The sequence below is a fragment of the Coffea eugenioides genome, chromosome 1 (genome assembly GCF_003713205.1).
Source record: "Coffea eugenioides isolate CCC68of chromosome 1, Ceug_1.0, whole genome shotgun sequence".
In the NCBI taxonomy this organism is placed as follows: Eukaryota; Viridiplantae; Streptophyta; class Magnoliopsida; order Gentianales; family Rubiaceae; genus Coffea; species Coffea eugenioides.
In genome coordinates this window covers 1,096,631-1,122,956 of record NC_040035.1, presented here as the reverse complement: position 1 = coordinate 1,122,956, position 26,326 = coordinate 1,096,631, and the positions used below count along the sequence as shown (strand labels likewise).

Below are 26,326 nucleotides of genomic sequence, written 5' to 3'. Positions count from 1 at the left end.
TTTGGATCATGGTGTAAATGGCTTGATTGTCTCTCTCTAAGCCCTCAATATCTTTGTGAACTCCATGTTGGTCTTGGACGACTCGAACCAGGGTTTGGAGTGATTCTTTGAAGAGCTTGGCCCGTGCACGTGTGACTGGGCCCAATGGAACTCGGACTGGGTCGTTGCGTGGGCCGAGACTCGTGCACACATCACACTGAGTATACAAAAATTATTAATTCAATTTTACATTGGTTTGAAAATATTTTTAAATATGTTTGAATGCTCATTCAAGTCCAGCAAACAAAAGAAAATGACAAACCCATTTTATAATTGTCTTTCTTTATTTCTTTCTTCTAAAAGATTGTTAAATGTGAAGTATTAGCAAATAGAAAGTGTCAAAAAAATGGAAATTGTCAAATTGCTTGTCTTAGAGAAGTAATGTGACTAATAAGCAAGGCTACACATTACATGTATAGCCATATGCCTTTAAGTTCTACCTAATTTTAAGCATTACTTATTGATTAATGCTACATTAAGAATGTAAGATAACCTGATTTCAAAGTCATATTTATTTGTGCAATTAGGAAAAAACATATACTCACACACATGAGTACTGTATCTAACAAAGAAAAAAAACATACAAACATAACATCAAAATAATGAGTCTCAGCTACTTGACGCATGGCGTCAGGGCTAAAAAACTAATAATGATGCAAAGTAATATACAGTTTATACGAGAAGGTCTTTAGGGTTAATTCCATTTTATCCCCTCAAATATACACTGAAATTCCACTTCAGCTCTTAAGTTTCAAAATGGAACATTTAAACTCCTAAATCATAAAATCCATCCCACGTTACTCCAGTTTTTGACTGAATGCATAATACCTAACAGAATGGTTGCCAATTCCGTTAGCTTATTACTGCAATTAATGTAAACCAAATCTAATAGGGATATAAATGAAATTTCATGAGATCCAAAAGAAAAACCTTAAAAATTTGTAATTAAGCAAAATATTTCTTTTCTTCTCTTTTTTTTTTTCCTTTTTATTTCTTCTGTCCTCTTCCTCCTTCGTTTCCTTCTTCCCCAGAAGCACGTCATCAAAAGTTAAAAGAAACTCGTGTTCTTCTTTCCTAGGAACACGACACTAGATTCTTCTTGAGATTTTCTCAACGGTCATAGTCATAGCGTAGATGGTGCTATTCCCTTCTCCGCGATCTTCCCAAACCATGAAAGCCATTAGATGCTGCCATCACTATTGCTAACTATGGTTGTGTCCAACTAGATTCCATCACTCTTGCTAACTAGATGGTGTGTTTTTCCCGTTCCTCATTCTTCTTCTTAGCTTTCTCTGGCCAGTGTTTTTTCCTTCCCTTGTTTTCCTATTAGCAGGTCCAATTAGCATAGCGTCAGGGCAGAATACCTAGTAAATAATAATGTGGCCAAGTTCTTGAAGATTTTTCCCACCTTTCAGCTTTTTACAGCTAATGCACCCAAAATTAACAGTTTCAATAATGGGGGTGATGCGCCTCATCCACAAAGTTTGGCGCCCTCTTTCAGTCTTTGTCTGGAAGTTCGTACTATCCCCACAAGCCAAAAACGACACACACACACACTCAGCTCCGTCTTTCAGCTGTATATACATCCATCAAGACAACCTCTGTTTGAAACCTGGGGGAGTCACAAACTATTGCCATTAAAGAAGCTGCAATGGGAACTTTGACAGCTACTTCCCTTTCATCTGCATCATCGCACCTTAATTTGATCCCAGGAAGACCCTTTGGAACAAAGATTAAAAATCCAATCTTGCATAATCCGTTTAGCTATCAACACCCCACCAATTCACATCTCCCTTCATATCAGTTCAAGAGAGCAAAATTCGAGCTTTCCACAGCCATCTCTTCCACTGACACTGTGCCAGCGGCTGATCAATCATCCAAAGACGCTTCGTTTGGTCAAGAAACTGAGAATTCAGAAAAAGATGAGAAATTTGATTGGTACGCACAATGGTATCCTGTGATGCCTGTTTGTGATCTTGACAAAAGGAGGCCACTTGGGAAGAAAGTGATGGGAATTGATATTGTTGTGTGGTGGGATAGGAATGAGAATGAGTGGAAGGTGTTTGATGATACTTGTCCTCATAGGTTGGCTCCTTTGTCTGAAGGAAGGATTGATCAGTGGGGCAGGTTGCAGTGTGTTTATCATGGTTGGTGCTTTGGTGGTTCTGGCGATTGCAAATTCATTCCTCAAGCACCCCCAGATGGTCCTCCGGTAATTGAAATTGCTAACAAGTTCATTTTCATGATTGTGAAGTATGCGAAGTATGCGTCTTTCGTATCCGCTAGTTCTCCTTTTCGATGCATTGATTTTCAGTCAGTGTCTTTGTTACTGTTTGCTACATCCATATTTGTTTAATCACTGTGCAAGTCACATGCTTTCTTTTTGCCTTATCATCTGTTATATCTAAATTTTGAGTAACTTTCTTGAGAGCAAATTATCCGTATAGCCAATGAACTTTTGGAAACATCCAATTTTAAATCACTGAACTATTGAAAGTCTGATTTTAACCATTGAATTATCTAAAGTTTAGATTCCGGCCATTTCATCAGATTTAATCGTCAACTATGTCATTTTCTTTTGTCTCGTGAATCATGCGACCACTTATATCTGTCATGTTTAACGATGAAATCTAACGGAATGACCTAAAATCTAAACTTGAGATAGTTCAATGGCCAAAACCAAACTTTTAATAGTTCAATGATCGCCGGCCACCACCTCCGCTGCTGCTTCCGGCGCCGGCCTCCCTTTTTTTTTTTCCCTTTCTCCCTCACCCTCTCCCCCTCCCCCTCCCTCTTTGACCGATCTACAACCCCTCTTTTGGCTATTTTTCTTCTCTCCCTCCCGCTCTCCTCCTCTCCTCCCCCTCCCCTCCCTGGCCACCCTCCCCATTCCCCTAGCTGCGATCTGGTCGAGCGACCGCATTGGGCAAAGGGGGAAGGGGAGGAGAGTAGGAAAGGGGAGAAGGGGGGGAGAGGGAGATGGAGAAGAGGAGGAGAGAAAAAGCCAAAAAAAAAAAAAAAAAAACCATGGCTGCTGCCTGCTGGTTTTCTGGCTTCGGGAGGGTGAAGGGAAGTAGAGGGGGAGAGGGGAGCAGAGAGGGAGAGGGAGAGAGAGAAGAGGGGAAGAGCAAAAGAGAAAAAATTGGCCAAGTTCATGGCTGCTGGTTCTTCAAAGTTGGAGGCAGAGGTGGCGGGGGAGGGAAGGGGGAGAGGGAAGGAAGAAGAAGAAGAAGAGAGGAAAGAAAAGAAAAAGGAAAGAAAGAAAAAGAAAAAGAAAGAGAAAAAGAAAAGAAAAAAAAATTTGGGACCATCAGATGGTTCTTCAATGTCGGAGCAGAGGTGACGAGGGAGGGAAGGGGGAGGGGAAGGAAGAAAAAGAATAAGAAAGAGAAAAAGAAAGAAAAAAAGAAAAGGAAAAAAAGTTATTCATTTAAAAAAAAATTTCTAAAAACTTCTACAGTGCACTACAGTAAAATTTTAGACAAACTTCCAAAAAACTCAGATTCCAAACGGAGCCGTAGTAGCTGAAAGATTAAAGCTATTATAGCACATAAATGGCAATAGTGAAGTTAGGACCGTTATCAATAGCAGACTAGCTGTGGAAACCCAATTTTTTGAGATATATAATCAAGTTTGGAAGAAAGCTCCAAAGTTTTATATGCCTATTTGAATAGCACAAGATTGTCTTTGAATTTGAACATAGGCAGATATTCATCACCAGCACTGAAGCAGGCAAAACACTCTAGATATGATGGAAACTTCTCAAGTATAATGCACACTTTACCTAGCCATTTCAAGAAGTTATTTGTGTCTTATTCGGATACAACGATAACTTGTTGGTGGCATTTAAAGCCAGGTCATTGAATGGGGATATTCAATGTTTAACTGACAATTAGTCATATGAATTTCGGATTCCTCCACCAGAAATTACCCAGAAACTTTATATGCAAACCACGAGCTACAAATCTGAATATAGCAGAGGAAGTGGATAAGAATTCAGTGCAATTGGATTGGTGAAATTTTTATTTGATGTAGGCTTGATCTTTATGATAGAATGGCCATAGTGTCTTATACAGTGGCGGAGCCAGAAAAAATTCTTAGTGGGGGCAAAAGCAACACTAAAATTTTTTACCTACTCTTTTTCTAATTTTTGAAGCAGAAAAAAAAATTTACCGACAAATACAAATGATGCATATATTCCATGAAAAACATAAAAAGACAAATTCAAAATTATTAATATAATAATAATTTATTTAAAAAACAAACTAAACTATTTACAATTGCTCACTGCGAGTTTTTATATTTTGATAACTAACTTGGTTGTGGAAGTAAGAATGGCTCTTGATTGTGGAGGGAAAATGGGGGACTAGTGGAGGGAAGGGAAATTGGGAAGTGGGGACAAAGGAAGTGAATGATATGATTGGGTGAATTGATCAAGAGAAAGAGTAGCTAGCTGCTTGGTTGTGGAAGATAGTGGTTCTCGGTTGTGGGGGAAAAATGGGGGACTAGAGGAAGGAAGGGAAATTGTGGAGTGGGGTTCAAAAAAAGTGAATGATATAATTGGTACTTGCTAGTTGAAATGAAAAGGCTTTTTTTTTATCTTATTTCAAATGGAATTTGTGCCCCACGTATCTTTTCAGAATTTTAGTTTATGAACTATCTTAAAAAATTACGTAATTTTTTCACATCCTTTCTAAGAAAACTCTGGGGACACACTTAAAATTATATCAAAATTGTATAAGTATTATAGGAATTTAAGGGGAGCAGTGGGGCCCGTGCCCCCAGTGCCCCCACCTTAAATCCGGCCCTGCCTTTGGATTAGATGATGGAATCCAATTTAAAATATTTAATAACTTCCACATCTAATACACTTGTAAGCTTTCACATACATACATATCTGTTCTGGACTCGAGGCCCTTTGTAGATAGGGTATCAAGAGTAGCTGGGGGAAAGAAGCAGAACTCATTTGACCAAACTCGCTGAAAATTTTCAGGTTTTAGTAGTCTTCCTGCTGTCTGGTCATTCTAGTACGACATTTCCGCTTGTTTTTACCTTTTCATACTCAAAATCTCCTCATCTAAAAAGTAAAAAGAACTTTAAGCATTCATCAGCCATTATGAACTTGAAATCTACAAAAAATTTTGCCACTTCTCTTTTTCCATTTTTTTTCAATTAATTCTCCACCAAGGCTCTATGAGAAAATGCATAATATTCTGATGAGCGATTTTTCTTTATCTACCAATCAAGCTTGGCTTGGTTCAAAACTTGAATTACCTCTATGTCGGACAGTTATTCAATGAATATTGTTTCCAGTTGTTGTGAACATCTTTTATGCAATACTAAATTTAGAAATTTTGAATATTGCCAATAGCTTTCTACTGTTTAAGTATGCCAGTTTGGAGCTTCATTCTGATACTTGATGCTATGGAAATGCATTTGCTTACTTTGTTGTACATAGCAGATACATCATGTCTAAACATGCAAATCTTGCCATTTCCATTGTACCTAAACCAAAGCATGATGGATTGACATTTTGCTTGGAAGTTCAGATCCATATTTCTAGCAAAGCATGTGTAGCTGCATATCCAAGTTGTGTGCAAAATGGCATTCTTTGGTTTTGGCCTAATGCTGATAGTCAGTACAAAGACATATTTTCAAAGGAAAAGCCTCCATACATCCCGGAAATTGATGATCCATCCTTTACCAATCGGATGCTCACTAGAGATATACCATATGGGTAAGCAATTAGTTGCCCCCTTTATTAATTATAGCTTTTGTGGTTGTTGTTGTTCCACGCTCATACTAGGCAAATCTTCATTTGCACTCTAATCATATTGAAAAGGCTGCTATCGCTATGGAATGCTAAAGTAAATTGCTTTCACTGTTACTTGTGTTAGTATTCAATACATGCTCTGGGAAATGCGAAGGAAAAAGAAAGAAATTCATTAGCTTCCTTCAAGAAGGGTGAGAAAAATGCGGGAAAAATCAATAAAGAGAAATAGGCAAAACTCAAAAGATGGTAAAACTAAAAGGTTTTGGTTCTTGTGTTCATGTTATGAAGTGTAATAAGAAAAACAGAAAAAAGTGATTGAAAAGTTATGTCAAATACTGTTTGTTTTATTCTTAAGTTGCTTCTGATAGCCAAACATTTACAGGTACGAGATTCTGATTGAAAATCTTATGGACCCTTCTCATATTCCATATGCACATTATGGCATACTGAGAGTCCCGCGGTCCTCAGAGAGATAAGAGCCTTTACCTTATAATTTGAGAATGTTTGCTGTTCCTAACCTTTTATATGGGTTCCAAATTACTAATAGTTTCTTTTCTGCATTTTCCTGCACTGTTCAGGCTGACAGGGAAGGAGGGAGACCAGTTGAGATAAGGGTAAAGGCATTGGACGAAAAGGGTTTCACTGCAAAATCATCGACAGTTGCAGATCACATATTTATTCCACCTTGTGTTTTTTATTCCTGGTCATTAGGAGGTAGTCAAGAGAATGTAACTACTTCACTAGCTGGAACCACAGAGGTAATTGATTGGTAATATTGAAGTTAGTCATTGTTTCTTAATTATTTCTTTTCTATAATATCTACCTATCGTTGTCTAATTGTCCATTTATAGCACTCATATAAGGGATAACTATATGCAGAATCCATCCACACGTAAGCCAGTGAAGAAGGTACTTTTGGTGTTCCTATGTATTCCAGTTAGCCCGGGCAATAGCAGATTGATATTTGCCTCACCAAGGAATTTTGACGTCTGGATAGATCGTATTGTTCCGCACTGGATATTTCATGTGAACCAAAATCTAATTATAGATTCAGATTTATCTCTTCTCCATGTGGAGGTACTCCCTGGAACCTTTCCTCTTCTCTTTTCTACAACAGGGGTCCTTGTGCGTGTCCAAATCTTCAGTCATGGTAATTTGAACATCAGAATGTCAAGGTTGCAACTCTATATTGAAACTAGTTTTGTATCCGTTCGTTGAATGGGAATTGTCTAAAAATAATAAATTATTCAGTGTAGTTTATAAAAATATTTGCATAAAATACAAACTTATTGTATAATCTATTATAACTTTTCTTAAATACATTTTTACTCAAAAAAAGTCTTATAATGTAAATTTAAACATCTAATTCAGTGATTAATAATTAAAAAAAAAATTCGACAGTATGATGACATTCAAAAACTTGAAAATAGGGAAGATCAAATCTTGGTTGATCTTCTGTAAACAAAAGAATGGCCAACCCGTTACCAAAACATCAATTTTGGTACTTAATATAAATGGCTTAAAAGTTAATGTGAAAAGAAAAGAAACTGAATGAAATATTAATAAAAGATAAGAATTCAGAATCAATCAAGTCATAGGAACACAGTAACCTTCTAAATCTGTTCATGGCTAATAGAAACCAAAACGAAAACATAAGATGTATTTTGCTATTAAGTCAAAAACATAAAAAAATCTAAATAGTCTGATATATATTGCATGACGTGAACTGCTGTATGACAATGAACTTGATGCCTTGCCATTTATGTAATCAGTGACACCTTCTTGTTCTTTAGAAGCTTTCTACCAAAATCTAAAAAAAAAAAAAAAAAAAAACATTGAAAACTGCACAAAATTTTTTTAACCCCAGAAACCTAGAAAATAAAAAAAAATTAATACGTTGTTGAAGACAATTAATAAATTGTCAAAGGCAATTAAAAAATCGTATGAAAACACATAGTTTAAAAGGCCACTTTTAAATCACTAACCAAAAAAGCAATATGTGTTCTACTTGAATTAAAGAGTGAATCCATAAATTGAAATAACAAATTAATTACAAAAACCTTGCCAAAAATAAAAAACAAACTGTAACTTTTGAAGATTTAGAAAATTCAAATTCAATGACCTAACTATGAAGAAGGTGTAGGAAATTACAGACCACATACAGCGAACATAAACAAAGTCCAACTGCGGTCCTTGCATTGAAGGGAATAAAAACGAAGTTTCAAATCCGGTCCTTGCATTGAAGAAAAAAAAAACTTTCCAAAAAAATTGTGGAAAAGTGTAAACATCTGCACTGCTTGATAAAGTGATGAGTAATAGATCAAGAACCATTTATATGAGTAAAAATGTAGAGCATCTTCAATAGCGATAATCTGATAAAGATAATCTAATATTTGAATTGATATTTCGAACTTTTGAGTTGAAGATGAAAGAGAGTTAAAAACATAATTCAAAATTATTTATACTAATCCCCAGAAAATTTAGGCTTGACGATTAGGGTTAAGGAAAAAAAAGGTGAGAGCATGGAAGAGATAATTATGGAAGGATTATCTAGAATTGTAAAGTCAAGAGAAAAAAGAGGGATAGAATAGCGTAGGTTATTAGGGGATTAACTCATAAAGCGCGTTGCACCTACTTATTATGTCGATAAATCACGTAGGAAAGAGATAAAGTAAAAGGATAAGGATGAGAACACGAATTTATATATATATATGATTTTCAATTCTCCATAGAAAATCTAGAGCATAAGGGCCATTATGATGAAATGAGAACGTGCATGGTGGCAAATACATATGAGTTGTGTATTCTGGAGTACATGATTACTAGAATATTACGTTTTAGCCAGGCTGCATAGCACTATCAGAAGCTTTTAGGACCAATGATCCTACTTTTGACATATTATGCTGAACAGTCTTAACAATTATGCCGGACAATGTTAACAACTAAAGGAGCTCAGTCTCAAGAAAATTACCTTTGTGTTCAATGTGAACTTTTAAATGCACACCAACTTAACCAGTTTAAGCACCAAAAACAAAAAATTAAATTATCATTTTGGTGTTAGCGTATTCAAAGAACTGTAATTAAGAGATGATAGCCACACACAAATTTTGATCAAACAAGTAGTGTGATACTGCATAATATTCACTTGGGTGTTTTTTTTTTTTCAAGCATGAGGCTGCAAGGCCAGAACTGCAGGACTTGAACGGTGACAATAAATTGGATGGCCACAAACATTATCCTTTGCATCGACACAAATAAAACATATCCAGAATTGAAAAGAAAAGGAAAATATGATAGAGTTCATAGCTAGGGCTTCTGTGCAGACCATCCACCATTTAAGGTTTCCTTAGCTTGGGTATCATGTCCTCTATCATATTTCTATCTGGAAACATGTCAAACTTTGTAAATCTTCGCGAAAAGTAGTAGCCTGATTTACTAATTATTGTGTTCATTATATTCTTTAGGAGCGGAAGATAAAGGAATTTGGGTCCTTAAACTGGCATAAAGCTTACTTTGTTCCTACAAAGGCAGATGCCCTTGTGGTGGGCTTCAGAAGGTGGTTAAACAAGTATAGCAACGGTGAAATTGACTGGGGAACAAAGTACACTGGAGCTCTCCCACCCACTCCACCAAGGGAGCAGCTTATGGACAGGTACATCACTTCCATTTTGAGTGAAATATTGGCCTTTGCTTCTTTTTATTTGTGTTGATAGAAACAGTAGAGATGATCACTCTTCCATACAGAAACTTCAAAATAAGTTTCTGTAACCCCAACGTTCCATGTCATGCTACATGCAAAATACAAGAAGCTTATATGGGTAAAAAGCTCTAACAAATTCTTAAATTTCAACTTTATTTCATTCCTAATCCAGTCTTTGATCTGTTCCCCCCCCCCCCCCCCCCAAAACACCAAAAAAAAAAAAAAAAAAAAAAAAACCGCTGTACTGTCTCTCTGGAGGACCAAAGTTTGGCAGCTAGGATGGTTGCAAGACAGAAAGAAACTATATGTTGAAAGGAACTATGGACCCAATCCTAAGACCAATTGGTCAGGAATCAAGAATGCTTTCGATTGCTTGGTTGAAAGACCAAGTGTTCTTTCTTTCTTTATTTACTAGATAACATACATGTTCTTATCTTCAGAATACGTGACTTACAATAGACTTAAAAAAGTTAACGCGACAGGGCATATTTTTCATGATTACATGTTGGCCTATTCCTTCAGGTACTGGAGTCACACAGTCAGCTGCAGGAGTTGCAATCTAGCATATAAAGGGCTCAATGCACTAGAGATTGTGTTGCAAGTATTCTCTCTTGCTTCCATTGGAATTGTTGCTGCTGCAAGACAGGGTGCACTATCCGCAGCAGCAACAAGCACTCTGGTCTCAGTGGCTATTATCAGCTTTTTGGTTTCCAAGTGGTTATCCCACTTTGTTTACAAAAACTTCCATTTTCATGACTATGATCACGCATCGCGCTGAGATACATGTGTCAGCTACTTAACCAGAGTTTTAGATGAAACAGATGACAGGAAAAATATTCATCAGTGTCTTTGTACGTGTATCACTAAGAAGCAGTTAAAAAATGTGGGAAAATGCAGAAAGTTATGTATGCACTCTTTTATACTATATGTTAAAAACCAAAACAATTTACTTTAAAACTCTGGGAGACTAAAAATGTATAAGTTACAAATGCTATAAGTTACAATTTACTTTAAAATGCCATAAGTTACTAAAAGGTGTATTTTATACTACTATAAGTTACAATTTACTTTAAAATTCTGGGACCATTTCTACATGTTTTCCTAAAATGGGAAAGAAGCCGCTAATAAGTTCTAACAATACTGAGACAAAAGCATAGTGATAAATTAAATTAAATGCCCAATTCACATTAAAGTGCAATGAAAAGATTGAAAAATATTCACCACCTATTGTTCCTGGTCATTTCATCATGTTACTTAAAATTATGGGATAATTGCATAAACCTCCTTTGAGGTTTTTTACACTAGCATTCACCTTCTCTATGATTTTTGCACTAACCTCCCTAGGAGGAAATTGGACCTATTACTAATAATAAATTGTATGATTTTACTTTTATACCCTAACTAATTGCAGAAACTTAATGAAAGGATTTTAGAAAAGAAAAATTATTTTTTGTCAACAAATTGAGTGACTAATTAAACTAAATTAATTGTGAGTTTTAGCATTATTAGCCATTGTAAGCAAACCTAAGGAATGGTGCCAATTGAGGGAAGAAAACGGCGTAAATGTTTCTATATTATGCTCTTTAAACCAATCAATTTAAGTCTAATTTTATACAACTGCATAGAGGAAGGCCAGTAAGCAATTCTAGAACTTTTACTAAAGTAAGTATAAAGAGAACTTGTACAAATATATCTGCTCAAGTCATTTCTATTTCAAAACCTCCTCTAGTTCAGCCTACTACTACTTCTCAAGTTGCTACATCTCTTTCCATTAATACAGTTATAACACTATAATTTGGAAATATCAGCAGCAGCAGCAGTTTTAATACGTGGTTCTAATGCACTTACTGCAATTTTCATTTACTAAAAACGACTTCATCTTATTAGTATGCACTTCTAATTACTTGTAACTAAACTTATCTCATGCTCAATAACTTTTAGTGATGCTTAAGTATGTTGTTAATTAGCTAATTATTCAGCAATATATATATTTTTTATATATGATTGGTGCTGATAACATAAGCAGGTGTGTTACTCCTAGAAATAGCTATTCATATTACTAATAGAGAGTTTTAAAAGTAATATGTATTCTTTATAAACTTTGCTGCAAGAATCTGGATATATAATCATTTAACTAGCTGTGTAGTATCCACCGTTGCTTCATGTATTGTTGGTAAACTTTATTCAATTGCACTTAGACCCCTTGAATTTTGTTAATTCTTAATAGTTTTTCATATTTTGTCATTCCTCTATTAATATAACTTGAAAAGCAGCATGAAAGGCAAATCTAGTATAAATTTCTCATCTCACTCCTTAAAAAAATTTTTTAATGGTAACTTTTCTGTCATGGACTGAATTTGCAACACAAACCTTAAGTTTAAGGGTGGTAAGTGCTATTTTCTAAACTATAAGGGAGGTGAGTGCTAATATCAAAAATTTCAGGGGAGGTTTCTGCAATTATCCCTAAAATTATATCATAAGAGGGCACCCACAAAAATGTTTGTCTAGTTTTGACACCTGTGCCTGACAGTTCTACACTTTTCCTACTAGTTACTTATACTTTTTACTGAAGGAAAGCAGCGGGCCTACTAGCTTGATCTTGTGGGGTTGTCATCCCACGTCGGTTCTTGGAGGAGTTTGGAGTTGGGTTTATAAGTCCCTGAAAGGATCTCAAAAGTTGCCGCTTTTGAGGTCTCTTCTGGAATTAGGTTTATTAATCTAACTTCCGTCAAAAAAAAAAAATACTGAAGGAAAGGTCCCACTGCCATAAAACCTTTTTGAAGTATTCTCAGAGAAGGTTATTGTTTATTTAATTTTCAAGAGCCTATCTTCTCACCAACGATTCTGGAAGTTTAGTTCCTGATTAGTGCTAATCACACCTCAATCTAGCTTCCTCTGTTTTCCTTCACATCTCCTCCTCTCTCAGTGCCCATCACAGAGCTCGCTCTCAACTTCAAGATCCCAATCCTTGCCTTCATGTTACTCAAATCTCCAAAAAAAAAGAGCTTGAAGTATCAGATTAACAGAAAACCTTGCCGTTTCTCCCTCACTTCCTCAGTTCCTGCATTCTGCAAAATTATTCATCTTGTTGCTCACTATAATTGTCAAGATTCATTTCTTGTTAATTCAGTGTCTGCAGTAAGAATCATTCTCAGATCAGAGGTTAGTTAAGCTAATTATTTAATTTTTTCCGTAGCCTCTTTCCTCTGTTTTTGCAGACCCTTTGTCTATTTTCTGTCAAGATCTAGTCTTTTGTTGAATTTTGCTGCCTTTTTTGATTTATGACTTCAATTTGATTCATTTTGGAAAAAGGGTTTTGCTCCAATGAAGGAATTAAACTCAGCAAGTGACCCAATTGGGCAAAACCTAATAAAATTCATAAGCAATGTGTGTTTTTCAGTTTTTGTATTCTCAGTTCTCATAGTTACCGTAATTGCAATAACATACCAGCCCCCTGATCCATGGGAGTCCTCCAGAGCCCTCACTAAGGTTTTTACACAAGTTGAAAACGCCACTTTTAAAACTGATACTTCTGTACTTAAAACTGGTGAGGATATTGCTGAGTCTCCAAGATTAGCTCCTGCGGGGGCAAGTGTATCTATTACTGATGATGTGATTGAGAGAACTGAAGCGGATCTTAAAAATGTGAGCTTGAAATCTGGTTGTGAAGATACAGGTGTCATAAATTGCTCAGATCCTAGGGTGTTGATAACTATAGAGAGGTTCAACTTGAGGGCCTTTAGGTCCCTTGCATTTTTAGATTATCAACATCCTGTTAACGGTTCGGCGCCTAATGAGTGTGATGTAGCGTGGAGGTTTAGAAATAAGAAGGAGAAATCTTGGAGGAAGTATAGGGATTTCAGAAGGTTTACCATTGGGTTCAAGGATGATTGCAGTTATAAGGTGATCCATGCAGGGCGTTGGCACTCAGGTTTGAATGCCCGCCGTCCTAGGATTCGAACAAATGCCACTAGAAATGGTCCGAGAAACAAAACTGCTCCTGTTGTTAGAGATGATGAAATAAATGATACGCTTCCGGTGTTAGGATCAGATTTGGCATTTAGAAATGGGAGATACCTGTATTATTCACATGGTGGGGATTATTGTAAAGGAATGAATCATTACCTATGGAGCTTTTTGTGCGCTTTAGGTGAGGCTCAGTATCTGAATAGGACATTTGTGATGGATTTGAGTATTTGTTTGTCCTCCTCTTACACTCAGAGTCATAGGGATGAGGAGGGAAAAGATTTTAGGTTCTACTTTGATTTTGAGCATTTGAAGGAGACGGCATCAGTTGTGGATGAGGAGGAGTTCCATAAAGATTGGAAGAGATGGGATAAAACACATAAAAAGAAAATCCCTGTGAGAAAGGTTGCAGATTATAAAGTTACACCAATGCAGTTGAAAAAAGATAAGAGCACTATTATATTGCGGCAATTTGATGCTCCTGAGCCGGACAACTACTGGTATCGGGTCTGTGAAGGTCCAGCAGCTAAATACATCCAGAGGCCCTGGCATGCACTTTGGAAATCAAAGAGACTAATGAATATAGTTACGGCAATTAGTGGGAGCATGGACTGGGACTATGATGCAGTTCATGTCATTCGAGGAGAGAAGGCACAGAATAAGGAACTATGGGCTCATCTTGATGCTGACACATCTCCGGAGGCGCTTGTTCAAAAACTGCAAACAGCAGTTATGCCTTGGAGGCATTTGTATGTTGCTACTAATGAACCATTTTACAGTTACTTTGATAAGCTGAGATCTCATTACAAGGTTCATTTGCTTGATGACTACAAGGAAATGTGGGGAAATACCAGTGAATGGTACAATGACACAAGGCTTTTGAATGGTGGGCGCCCAGTTGAGTTTGATGGATATATGAGAGTTGAGGTGGACACTGAAGTCCTTTACAGGGCAAAGACTAGGGTTGAAACGTTCTATAACTTGACAAAAGATTGCAAGGATGGAATCAATACTTGCTGAACCAGTTGGAAATCTCTGCCATCGCAGAATCCTGAACAGGTTGGATAGAATCTTTATTTTTTTCTAGACTTCAGCTCAAAACATCTTTTGCCTGTATCACCTTTTGTATTTTGTCTTGAAAGAGTATACTGAGTTTATTTCAGGGTGCTGTTGATTCTACTCATTCATGGTACATTATTGTATTGATTGACCGTCACTTGGTCTTATCATGTATCTGTATGATAGATAGGTTTATTTCACAGCTGTCATTCTCGTGTAATCTGCTTCAATCCACAACTCGTTTTTTGTTTGCTTTACTAGTCTCATAATCTAACATTGGCTGTATCTAATGATGAACTGTGTGGTTAGTCAAATATGTCTTAAATAGTTGGTAGTTGCTTATATTTTTCTTGGACTTTTTGCAAATCCTTGGGGTTTTAGAAAATTGGTCCTAATAGCATAGATCCTGAATGGAAGATAATTTCTTTTATTGACAGTTCTGAACCTAATAGCATTGCGCATTTGAACTCAGTTATTTGCCATTGAATGAAAAGTTTCTTGATTAACAACACTTTCTTTTTAGTTTTCTAAACAGCCTAAAAGTGTCCCTGCATTTCACTGCATTGATTTAAACAGAAGAACATCTATGCATTTCCAGACCTGGTATTAGTTGGTGTTAGCACATGTTTCTGTGAGCATCCTATTGGTAGTTGGTGTAAGCACAAGTTTCTATAAGCATCTCTACTTGCTCCACGGTGGATGGCAAAGATAAAATGTTTTTCTCCCCTCTGCAGAAATTTGAATTCTGTATGTGTACATGTTGGTATGAGGAGTGTGATGATAATGGTAAAAGTACTTTAAACTTCTCCATTTGCACATGGCAGGACTTTTATATCTGACATTGAATTTTCAGTTCCTTTTTGAATTACTTGTGGTGTCTTTTACTTGAATCGAGCGTCTTGTTGAAAACCACTAGAGGGACCAATGCAATTTTTAGGTGTCAAGCTTAGGAATGACAGCCGAAACCTCTCAAGATTGCTTTCTGACTTTATCTTGATTATAAAAAATGACATTTCTATTTATGTAGATTTTCATTACAAAAGATATCAAATAGAAAGTTACATAGAGTATAAACCCATTCTTGGGCAAAAGCATTCAAATGACTACGACTTTGCAAGTTTACAGTCCTTAACATCCCAACTTTGGCTTGGTGCAACTTTGTCATGCAATGGTTCATATTCCTGCAAATGCAAATAAAGCACATGATATTAGCAGTAAGTCAGCACAAAGTAATCTTTGCTCAGAAACGCCAATTTGATGACACCTTTGTTTAAGTATGATTTATGAGTACGACGATATCTAGCATTCTACTTTGCCTGGAACGCTTCCTTGTCAAACTTTTTGCGCCTCCTCCCCTTGAGTTGTGTGTTTGTTCTTCTGTGTTCTCTTTCTTTTCCATTACTCGAAGGTTATCTTTCCTTCTTTGTCCCTCCCCCACTCTTTGTAAAAGCTAGTGGCCGTACATGACAAGGGGTCTGAACCAAGAGGAACCTGGACAGCATAGGTTGCTTGGAAATGCAATGCAGTTTAGATGGTATGACATGACTAAGCTCAGAGTGTTCCAATGTTGCTGAGCTTGAACATGATGTTTTGGTCCAATGATTGTTTTATGGGATGTTTACATCTATCAAAACGTAGTCTTCATTTTGCTTTGGCAAAGAAGATGCTATTGTCAAACTTTGGGCCCCTGCTGCACCGCACTAGTAATGTATCTTCTTGGTTTGAAGGACCATTCTAACTACTGATATCCTAACTTCAAGTTGAAACATTCCAACACCCCCCCCCCCCCCAACAACAACAACACCAATTCCACTTTCTCCTCATTAAATTAGTTAATGTTTCACTTTCTTTCATTCCAGTGTCTTTTCTGTGTTATAGAGAAATTGATGATGACTTTGATTGAACACAAAAGACTAAACAAAAACAGCAGATTGTACCTCCATCTTCTCTATAAGCTCTCCAGCAGTTTGTGCAGATATGACAATATGCCTAGCTCAGAGTGTTCCAATGTTGCTGAGCTTGAACATGATGTTTTGGTCCAATGATTGTTTTATGGGATGTTTACATCTATCAAAACGTAGTCTTCATTTTGCTTTGGCAAAGAAGATGCTATTGTCAAACTTTGGGCCCCTGCTGCACCGCACTAGTAATGTATCTTCTTGGTTTGAAGGACCATTCTAACTACTGATATCCTAACTTCAAGTTGAAACATTCCAACACCCCCCCCCCCCCCCCCACAACAACAACACCAATTCCACTTTCTCCTCATTAAATTAGTTAATGTTTCACTTTCTTTCATTCCAGTGTCTTTTCTGTGTTATAGAGAAATTGATGATGACTTTGATTGAACACAAAAGACTAAACAAAAACAGCAGATTGTACCTCCATCTTCTCTATAAGCTCTCCAGCAGTTTGTGCAGATATGACAATATGCCTAGCCGAGTGCCTAATAAATCCCTCTTCAACCCCTTTGTCAAATAATCCAAGCAAGCAATCATAATATCCATCAATGTTTAAGAGGCCAACCTGTTTCAGGCATTTCATTCATCATGTAATTTATAACATCATCTTAAACTCAAGATTTGTTCATTTCGATTTTTGACCACTTGAAGTTTTATAATCTCAACTGCAGAAATTTTGGTTTAAATACTTTTCAGCAAACCGCAGGAAAGCTCCTTAGTCATGAAAGAAGTTGTCATATTTGAAAACAAATAATGCATCCATTTCGCCAAAGAAAAAAAAAAGGGTCATCAGTATCTACCTAAAAAACCAAATGATCGGGAGAGGGGCCAGTGCGGTTGGGATTTGGTATGGTTCGATTCAATTGTTGTACTTTTTTTATATTATTTGATGTATAATTATTTACATCATTATATTCAAGATAAAAGTGATGTACTTATATAAAATATTTGACGTTTATTTAATATAACATTATGATGTTTTTATATGTCAAAAATTTAAACACGTACAATGATTGGACGGAATCTCACAAAACAAATCCAAAATAGACCGGATAAAACTAATCACAACATTTTGTCTATCCCACCAAACATTCAATTTTAATATGGTCCTACATAGGACTGGATATGATCTCGAGTGGATGGACATGATTATGTTGCAAGTATATAATTACATAAAAAACTGGTGTGAAGTCCACTTCAAGGCTATCTCCATCGAGTTTGGACAAATGTCAATTGAGTGGCCTTACATCATCTTAGTACAAAGGACCTGTGCAGGTCTGTCATTTTGGCCAATTTGCTCAAATCGCAATACACCACTCGTGGCTATATGTTTACTAAGGAAGAAGCTACCTTCCAAAGAGTTAGTTGGCTACGATCAATTTAGAGGGCTATTAGCCTATTACTAGTAGAGATTCAAAGCTCGAAGACACCCTTTGTTAAAAATTCTTAAAAAAATTATGCAAATATTTATGATACTGATTTTGTTAACGAGTGTCTAATAAACACGCTTTAGTTTTAACTATTGTATTTATTTTAGAGTTAGATGCAGAATTAGATTCTGTATCGATCTAATTTCATTGCACCGCATGGTGGTGTATAAATTGAATAGAGTGTAGAAGGCAATTTATCTGCTTTCCATGGTAGAACAAGAAGTCTCATCATCTTATAGATGATTTGAAAAGTAAATTAGGAGATTTCCAACATAGTTAACTTAATACATTATTCTTTGGATATGTTAATAGCAAAAAATATTCATTAGGTGTTCAAGTGAGGGGCTAAAGACCATTAGACTAGGAGTGTCATGTACATTGAGAATTGATGTTTTGCAATAGTAAGGTTGTGTTTGGATTGCATTTTCCGTCATCTTTCATGGAAAAAATACTGTAGCGATTTGATATATGTGAGGAAAAAATGTGATAGGGAAATGTGATTACAGAAAACGATAATATTTTCCCACAGAAACAAGCAATCCAAACAAGGCCTAAGTTATTTTGGTGAGAATATTGTGTTGGAGCTTTACTAAAATATTTAAGAGCTCATTCAGATTGCAATTCTTTTGAAAATTTTGTCAACAAATATACTGCAGTGATTTGATATATGTGAGGTAAAAAGGTTATTGATAAAATACTGAATTCATCGATGCATATAATTGATGCAAATGACCAAATCAAACTAGACGTGAAGTGCAATAATGCGTATCTCGAGGACCATAAATGACAAACTATTTCAAAGAAAGGCATGGCTAAAACCCAATTTTTGGGGAATATTGGTTGCAAAATCATCTCTCTTCCTTTTTGGCCCTAATTATATCACAATCTTATTGATGACTGCATTAATCCCCTTCTTTTTTTAAAGAAAAAACAAAAAAAAGTCTTTTAGTAGTCGTTCCACTTTGAGCCTCATATTAACATTGCACCATTAAAGCTGAAAATTTGACCTCCATACTTTTAGTTATCATAATGCGGTCCCTGAGTTTTTATTTATATTCACTCCCCACCCCACACCAATTGTTACCAAACTTTAAACTATGGACAAAAAATCAGCTATTTGAACTGCATAAAAGCAGTTAACTTCTGAAACTATAGCAACAAAAAGGAGGGTTCCCCTTTTTTTTTTTTTTTAAGTCTAAAAGATTCTATTTCAACAATACTCAGTCCTTTGCTTGACTAAATGAAGTACTGTTGTGAGTAATAATTGCATAAGAGTGTATTAGTTACTCATAATGACTCTTAATTTGATTGTCATTCTCATTCCTTTGCCCCATTTTTATCCAATAATTAAATTCAAAGAGACAAAAAGGGGAGGGGGGGGGGGAGAATCAATTGATTTGACTGGAAATTTAGGTATGGAAAGTGTCTTAAGCTTAACATTTTGAAGTCACAAAGAGAATTAGCATAAAAAGGGATATTAGAAAATATATTGTGTTCAATCTCGAAATTAGTTCTATACAGATATTTGGCAATGAGAAAAAAAATAAATGCAGTAGCTAAATGATGATGAGCAATATTAGCATTAATACCAACATAATTAGAAAATAAAAAAGATAAATATAGGGCTTCATTCATACCATACCATTGTATAGTATTTCAGGAAAAAAAGACTCAATCAATTTATAAACATATATAAAAAAAATTAGTACCTTTACGTCTCAATAACTCAATGGAAACTAAGTGAAAACTTTTCCTTCTTCTAACCTTAATCTCCAAAATAGTTTCATTTTAATAAAAAATTCAAAATTGCAACAAAAATTATTTCCGGTGACTGGCGTCATTCCAAGATTTCTTTCTTCTTATAGCAAAATATTTGATATAAAATCTACAAACTAGGTGCTTGAAAGGATACTCCTGGTACCATTTAAACACAACCTTATGTAGTAGACTAATAAGAATAAGCTAGTTATTTTAAAAATATCATTTAGGGCCAAAAATGGAAATCGCTCCAAAAAAAAAAAAGGGAAACCACCTTCTCATTCTATTATAGTTTTAGGGCATGTTCTCAACTGATTTTAGTTTTTGATTTTCAAAAAACAATTTTGATGCGTTCTCAACTGATTTAAAAAATCTAATTTTAGATTTTTCGAGTCCAAAGAATCTGAAAATCAGAAGCATGTCGTAAGTTGCTTTTAGATGTTGATTCTGACCTACTTTTTCATATAAACAAAAAATATCTTCTTTTTTTGCCACATCTCTCACCATTTCTTCCTATTCACAATCGCAGCTCTAGATTCATATTATTAATTTGTCCCTATTCTCCATTTTTTTGCCCAACTTTTAATCTTCATAAGAAAATAATTAATTATATAAAAAATTATTTAATTATCATAAAAGTCACTTGTGTAGTTTATAAGTGTCATTTGGTCTTCTTTTTTGTCAAAATGAGCTTTACGACTTTGTTTAAGAACGTCTATGCTTTTAGAAAAATAGATTTTCTAACTATAGACGAGAACACATGACTTACTCTAAACAATTTGATTTTTAAAAACCAATTCTAGAAAATCAACTTTTACAGAATTAGAATTAGTTGGAAACAAGCCCTTAGGCTTTTAGGTACTTGGACCAATAAAAGGAATTGATTAAGAAGCATGCATGGTACTCCCTCTCGGTCACACTTTGATAGTCATGTTTTCCATTTTCGTCTATTTCAAATTGTAGTCCACTTTCCAATTGAAAAATGTAGTTATTTTTTAATTTCTCTAAAATACCCTTATTCAATGTACGTAGGTTGTTATTAGTATAAACTACCTTATTTAATATAGATTGTTAATCTACCCCATTTAATACATTTAGATTTTCCAAAACATATTGATATATGAAAAGCCAGCTTTGTTGTTCTTTCAAGCCAAAATGTGAAATAATGTAAAATGAGATTAATTCTTTCTTAATCATCAATTCAAGTTTCCATGAATAGTTAATATAAAGTTGTACTTTATTTAATGTAAGAGTATTTTAGAAAAATAACAAACTAAATTTATTGTTCCAACAAAATTAACTATTTTTTCTTAAATTGTATAAAAAAAATTAAGACTATCAAAATGGGCTAGCGGAGTATTACCGAAACGAAATCGTAGTACCAGGTTTCTTTGCTAAAACGCGCGAATTTTGATGCTTGATTGCACTGTTCCCCAGTGTTGGAAGAATCAATTTTACTTTACACCCTCCAACTATACTCGAATTTCTATTTGGTCTTCAAATTTCGAAACGAGATACTTTAGTCCATAAACTATTAAATCCGTTTTACTTTAGTCCTTAAAATATAACACATATCCAATTTTAGTCCCAAAATTATAAAAGTTATCTCACTTTAGTCCCTAAAATATTTTGACTTAAGTATAAAATCTATCCCACTTCCCCAAAGGTCTTACTTAAGTGGAATGGATTTTATAGTTAATAGACTAAAGTGTCCAATTTTGAAATTCAAAGATCAAAGTGGGAATTTGATAATTGAAGAGTGTTAACCAGGTTGGAATGAAGAATTGATGCACTATTTCTAAAGCATTACAAACTTTGTTAATTACTCTAAGTTAAAGAACTAAGGAGCTAAAACTTGAAATATCCATTCAACTTGACAAGTTACATCATTTTAAGCATTAATCCTCCATAAGGCCCTAGAGTTATATTATATAGCCGGCAACACCAAGCAAACATTATTTACAAAATTCTACAAAACATTAGAAAAAAGCCAAATATGAATCTTAAACTAAAATTTTGACCTTTGATTTTTTTTTTTTGGACTCTTGGGAGAAATTGTTCATTGTTTGGTTACTAATAAAAGGAAGTTGGAAGCAATGAAGATTAATTTAAATGTCATAGAAGTTATTCCCTTTCTTTTTTTTTTTTTTTAAAAAAAAGGCTATAGAAGCTGTTAGTTGTAAATAATAAGCATCAAAATGAATCACTAAAAAAGTCCTAAAAGACAAAAATAGCAAATTGACACTATTAGAATGGAATTACTCTATATTCCTCCTTCCATATATAGAGTCATTCTACGTTTATCAAATGCATTTTCTCCAATTTTTCTATGCAATGGAGGGTAGGTTGGATTATAAAGTGATGTGGTCCAATTAATCATTAATCTCAAATGAAAGATTAGCAGAAATATTAGCTCAAAATGGCCCTCAAGAATGATGCCAAAGTGTTGGAACATGAAACATGCGTACCGGTTTATCATGAATTCCAAGCTGCGACCATGATATTATCTCAAGCAGCTCCTCCATTGTTCCGTACCCTCCTTCATTAGTATCACCCAAAACAGAAAATCAGCAATTTTTTTTTATCAAGTTATTAATACCATATAGCATATGCATATGCTTATAAAGTAGGCTTTTTTTTTCTTTTTTTTTATTGTTCCAAGCTAGTTAAGTTAACAAATAAGTTTGATCAATTCACTCATTCAAAAAAAAAATTCCGAAATTCTCAATCAATTTAGGATCATAACGGGAATTAGATATGACACCCTCAATCGCAAACCGTTTAACTTTTTCGTAAAGAAAAGGGCTTGAAAAATATTGAAATTTTTTTAAAAAAAAAATTGGGATGAGCATGAAACATTAACAGGAAGTGGGATGAGGATGAAAGATGAATACCAGGAAGAGCTATGAAAGCATCGGCCCTACGAGCCATTTCAGCTTTCCTTTCATGCATGTCAGAAACTATGGTCACTTCTCCAACTGCCTCGCCTGATATCTGCTCATCATGCCTCATTAATCAATTGCTTACCAATTATCTCCAAGAAAACCCAAGAGATGGAGGTATATATATATATATAGGGAGGTGGGAAAGGGTTGGAGAGACTTGGCATGGCAATGAAATCAGATATACATACATACCTCTACCGAAACGAGAGCCTTTGGAATCACTCTTTATATATATATGGAGAAAGAATAGACACAAAGGAGACATAAAGGCAGAGTTAGTATTGACGAGTTGTATCAAACAAGTTAAATAGTCCATGACAAATACAATTGATTTGATTCAAGTTTAAACTCTGAATGAATTGAGTAAATTTGGCATGTATACCCTAGAACATTGCATCCACCATCATATACTGTTTGGGAAACCAATCCCATCAGACCAATGCTCCCTCCTCCGTAGATTAGGTCTACCTTTCTTTGCACCTATTTTGTACCATCTCCATCAGTTGATGTTGAAAGACTAAACCAAAGCCAGCTCCTCTATCCATATATCTTTGTAAAAGAGCAGAAACAAAAAAAGAGCAAGGGAGGAGAGAGAGAGAGAGAGAGGCAACAAACCAATTCTTTTCCAAGATCAAGGGCTGCATCGCTGAATATCTTTCTGTACCCAGAATTACTTCCGCAGAAGACGCAAACCTTCTTGAACTTGCCCATGTCGGACGTCTCCCCAGAAAACAAAAAAAAAAAAGCACTAAGAAATCTTGATTCTGAGAGAAACTTGTCGCTCAATGGTCAATATCCATGTATTGTTTGGTTACTTTACCACAATGTACATAGTATTTTATAGGGACCATGTTATGCAGCTAGGGACAGTGGTCTAAATCGAGCCACATTAGGCTTGATTCTTGCCTAACGAGAATCATAATAGGGTTAATGATTGTGCTCAGTCATGACCTTATGTAATTAACCAGCTTCAGCCTCCATTTGACCAAACAAGAAAACAGAAAGAAATAAAAACGAACATGATGATGCAGGGAAAAGGTGTCTTTATATACAATTGTCCCTCATCTCATTTTAGCCATAGATATAATAGTGTGGTTTCGCATCTCATTTTGTTACTTTGATATGACAATTAATTAATTCTGATAGTGCATAATCATGATTAGTACACTCAGTTGTTTTAGAAGGACATCAAATTTTAGCAGTTCAAATAATTAAATTTGGAAATTAGGCACATCACAAAAAAGGGGGGAAAACACACATTTCCACTGTCTAGTTGCCGCTAAAGAAACTCCTTAGGTCAGGTCACAAATGCCTTTCTTATAATTGATGGCTACTGTTAAGAAAGACTTTGCATGACAAGTGACAATTACTGAAGTTCGTGGCGCATTTGTGAATAATAATGCCTTTTGCTGTGATTAATTATCATTTTTTTTTCAAGTCAAAGAAGAAGAAGATTCTCACTTTTCCTGTTCAATCTTTGCTTTCCTTTCTGTGTCCAATTGGTTTGGTGGGTGCACCCAAAACCAGTACTGCTCACCTTCTTGGATTTTGGAACAGATTCGTATCCCCTCAAGAATTCCAAGTCCTTTTGTACAATAAAGCATATAGAAAGGGAGGACTTTGCCAATGTATCCAGCAGCCATTCAACCAGCAGAAGAGGGTAGCTACATTGAACCTATATATGCAGTCAATTTGTGGAGAACAATGATTTTTTGTCCACTTCATCCCCTATATTTCTAATGTTTCATAAGGAAAAAATTGGTATATTTTGTGTTAACATCACATATTTGTTCAAAACCAACTTGATTTTCTCTGCTCCAGAATCCTACCTTCTTTCTATATGAAAACTTCAAAAAGAAAAAAACAACATCTATATAAGCAGACTTGTTCTGCATGTACAAGGTATTAAAAGTTTTGACATTCCTTATCTTATATACCAGATCGAAAAGCTTAAATCATTATGGAACTTAAAAACATCCCACCCAAATTTTTGAAAGGTGTCGACTGACTCAGACGGGATCTTCTGTCCATTATATTTGTTCACTTTCTTGTCTAATATAAAACTACGTAGTTTCACATACTAATACTGCTGATGTAGCACATATCATTGAATGCATATTTAGGGGGTATTTGGTAAATGGGTTTTAAATTCAATTATATCCATAAATGATGTTTGTTTATGCCCAATTGTACTCATAGTCTTCTACTTTGAAATTCCACACCGCATGATTCAGATGAGATTAGGCAAACATTTGAGGACGAATCCTTGAACTTGTTAGAGTTGCAGTTACATGCGGTCATGTTGATTCAGAAAGTAGGTCGTACATGTTAAAATTGAATTTGAAACCCATTTATCAAACATTCCATAAATATGCATCCAATATTATGTGCCACATTAGCAGTATTAGTAAGTGAAACTACGTAATTTTCTATTAGATAGGAAAGTGGACAAACATAATGGATAGAGGATTCCGTCTGCGATTGACTACATACATAATCACCAAGGCACCCTCAAATTGGCAGTAAAGAAGCCGAAATGATAACTACGAATATTTTCTTATGCTTTTGTAATAGTCAGCTCTAATCATTGAAAATGAAGATACAAGTTACCATAATATAAGTGTCTAATCGAATCATATACCATATAATATTTGTCCTGAATATTAGAATCAGATAAGAAAAGGGCTCACATTTCATATAATATTAATGCAATAACATCCAAGAATTTAGCCTTTTCTCCATTAAAAAAATGGTGCCGACTTTCTCAATTATGATATGAGAATAAGGCAATGCACTAAGAAATATTAAAATTTAAGTCCCACGCGTGCATTGGAGATCATGATGTTACCATGGCCAAACAAGCTTGATGATCAATCTCATTCGTTTGCAATATATATATTTTATTTTATAGTAGTTGTCCACTTGGTTGCACATAATTGAACAACAATTAACATTGATCCGTATCTTCCAAACTCCAATTGATGGTCGACACTCAATTTTGGATCCTAATTGATGCAAAGAAACACCTATGACATAATTATTCTTTGCAAAGTAGTTTACCAGCTACTGCAAGCCTCTAATTGCTACCCTAAAACAAGAAGTCCTATGATTGCTTTCTCTTCTCAGAAGAATGTGGCAGTGCAACATTACACGGTAGTCATGTCCTTGACAAGAGACTGAAACTTGCTGCCCATCAAGACGCGGAGCAAGAACGGTCGTCAGTGAGAATGACCGGTCTTGAATAGTTAACGTCAAAGATTGATCAAAAAGAGTGTAAGGTTGATATCATCATATGTACATCGTTTTTAACGTTACATATGGAATTCATAAAAATTTATTCTATATTTAATTTATGTTAAAAGTGAATTACATCTTATGGTTTTTGACAAAATTGCTGAAGGATGTAGCTAACGTGTTACACTGATGGACGGTGTGCCAAATGACAATGCACCAATGGTGACAAGTGACTGATTTCTGATGCAATAGATGGTTCTGTGAAGCCATTATTATTATTATTATTATTTTTTGTGAAAGTGAAGCCATTCTTTTTTTTTTTTTCGAAACGATGTTTGATTATATTACTTCCAAAACATATACAAGTACGAGCAAAGGCTCGAGTTAACTTTACAAATTAGTGAGCTTGACACCGAGGAAACAAGAGTTCCTCATCTCAATTGTGATGCCTAAGGCATATA

At 35.2% G+C, this 26,326-nt stretch overlaps 3 protein-coding genes across 3 annotated transcripts; 2 read left to right on the top strand and 1 right to left on the bottom strand.

Annotated features, from left to right (window-relative positions):
• Window positions 1-1,219: 1,219 nt before the first annotated feature.
• On the top strand, window positions 1,220-10,432 carry LOC113761669 (protochlorophyllide-dependent translocon component 52, chloroplastic-like). Its single transcript, XM_027304756.1, has 7 exons — window positions 1,220-2,251; window positions 5,589-5,776; window positions 6,195-6,284; window positions 6,384-6,570; window positions 6,692-6,889; window positions 9,277-9,464; window positions 10,035-10,432. The coding sequence occupies exons 1-7, from the start codon at window positions 1,691-1,693 to the stop codon at window positions 10,288-10,290; spliced, it is 1,668 nt and encodes a 555-aa protein (XP_027160557.1). The 5' UTR covers window positions 1,220-1,690; the 3' UTR covers window positions 10,291-10,432.
• A 1,893-nt stretch (window positions 10,433-12,325) lies between these two features.
• LOC113762158 lies at window positions 12,326-14,794 on the top strand. Its single transcript, XM_027305468.1, has one exon. It carries the CDS (start codon window positions 12,837-12,839, stop codon window positions 14,496-14,498), a length of 1,662 nt encoding a protein of 553 aa, XP_027161269.1. The 5' UTR covers window positions 12,326-12,836; the 3' UTR covers window positions 14,499-14,794.
• Window positions 14,795-15,620: 826 nt separating this feature from the next.
• On the bottom strand, window positions 15,621-23,343 carry LOC113749923 (probable cytokinin riboside 5'-monophosphate phosphoribohydrolase LOGL1). The gene is made up of 6 exons (XM_027293804.1): window positions 23,247-23,343; window positions 23,014-23,111; window positions 22,824-22,854; window positions 22,581-22,680; window positions 22,155-22,225; window positions 15,621-15,718 (listed from the first exon to the last, which is right to left on the bottom strand). The coding sequence occupies exons 1-6, from the start codon at window positions 23,340-23,342 to the stop codon at window positions 15,641-15,643; spliced, it is 474 nt and encodes a 157-aa protein (XP_027149605.1). The 5' UTR covers window position 23,343; the 3' UTR covers window positions 15,621-15,640.
• Window positions 23,344-26,326: the final 2,983 nt, after the last annotated feature.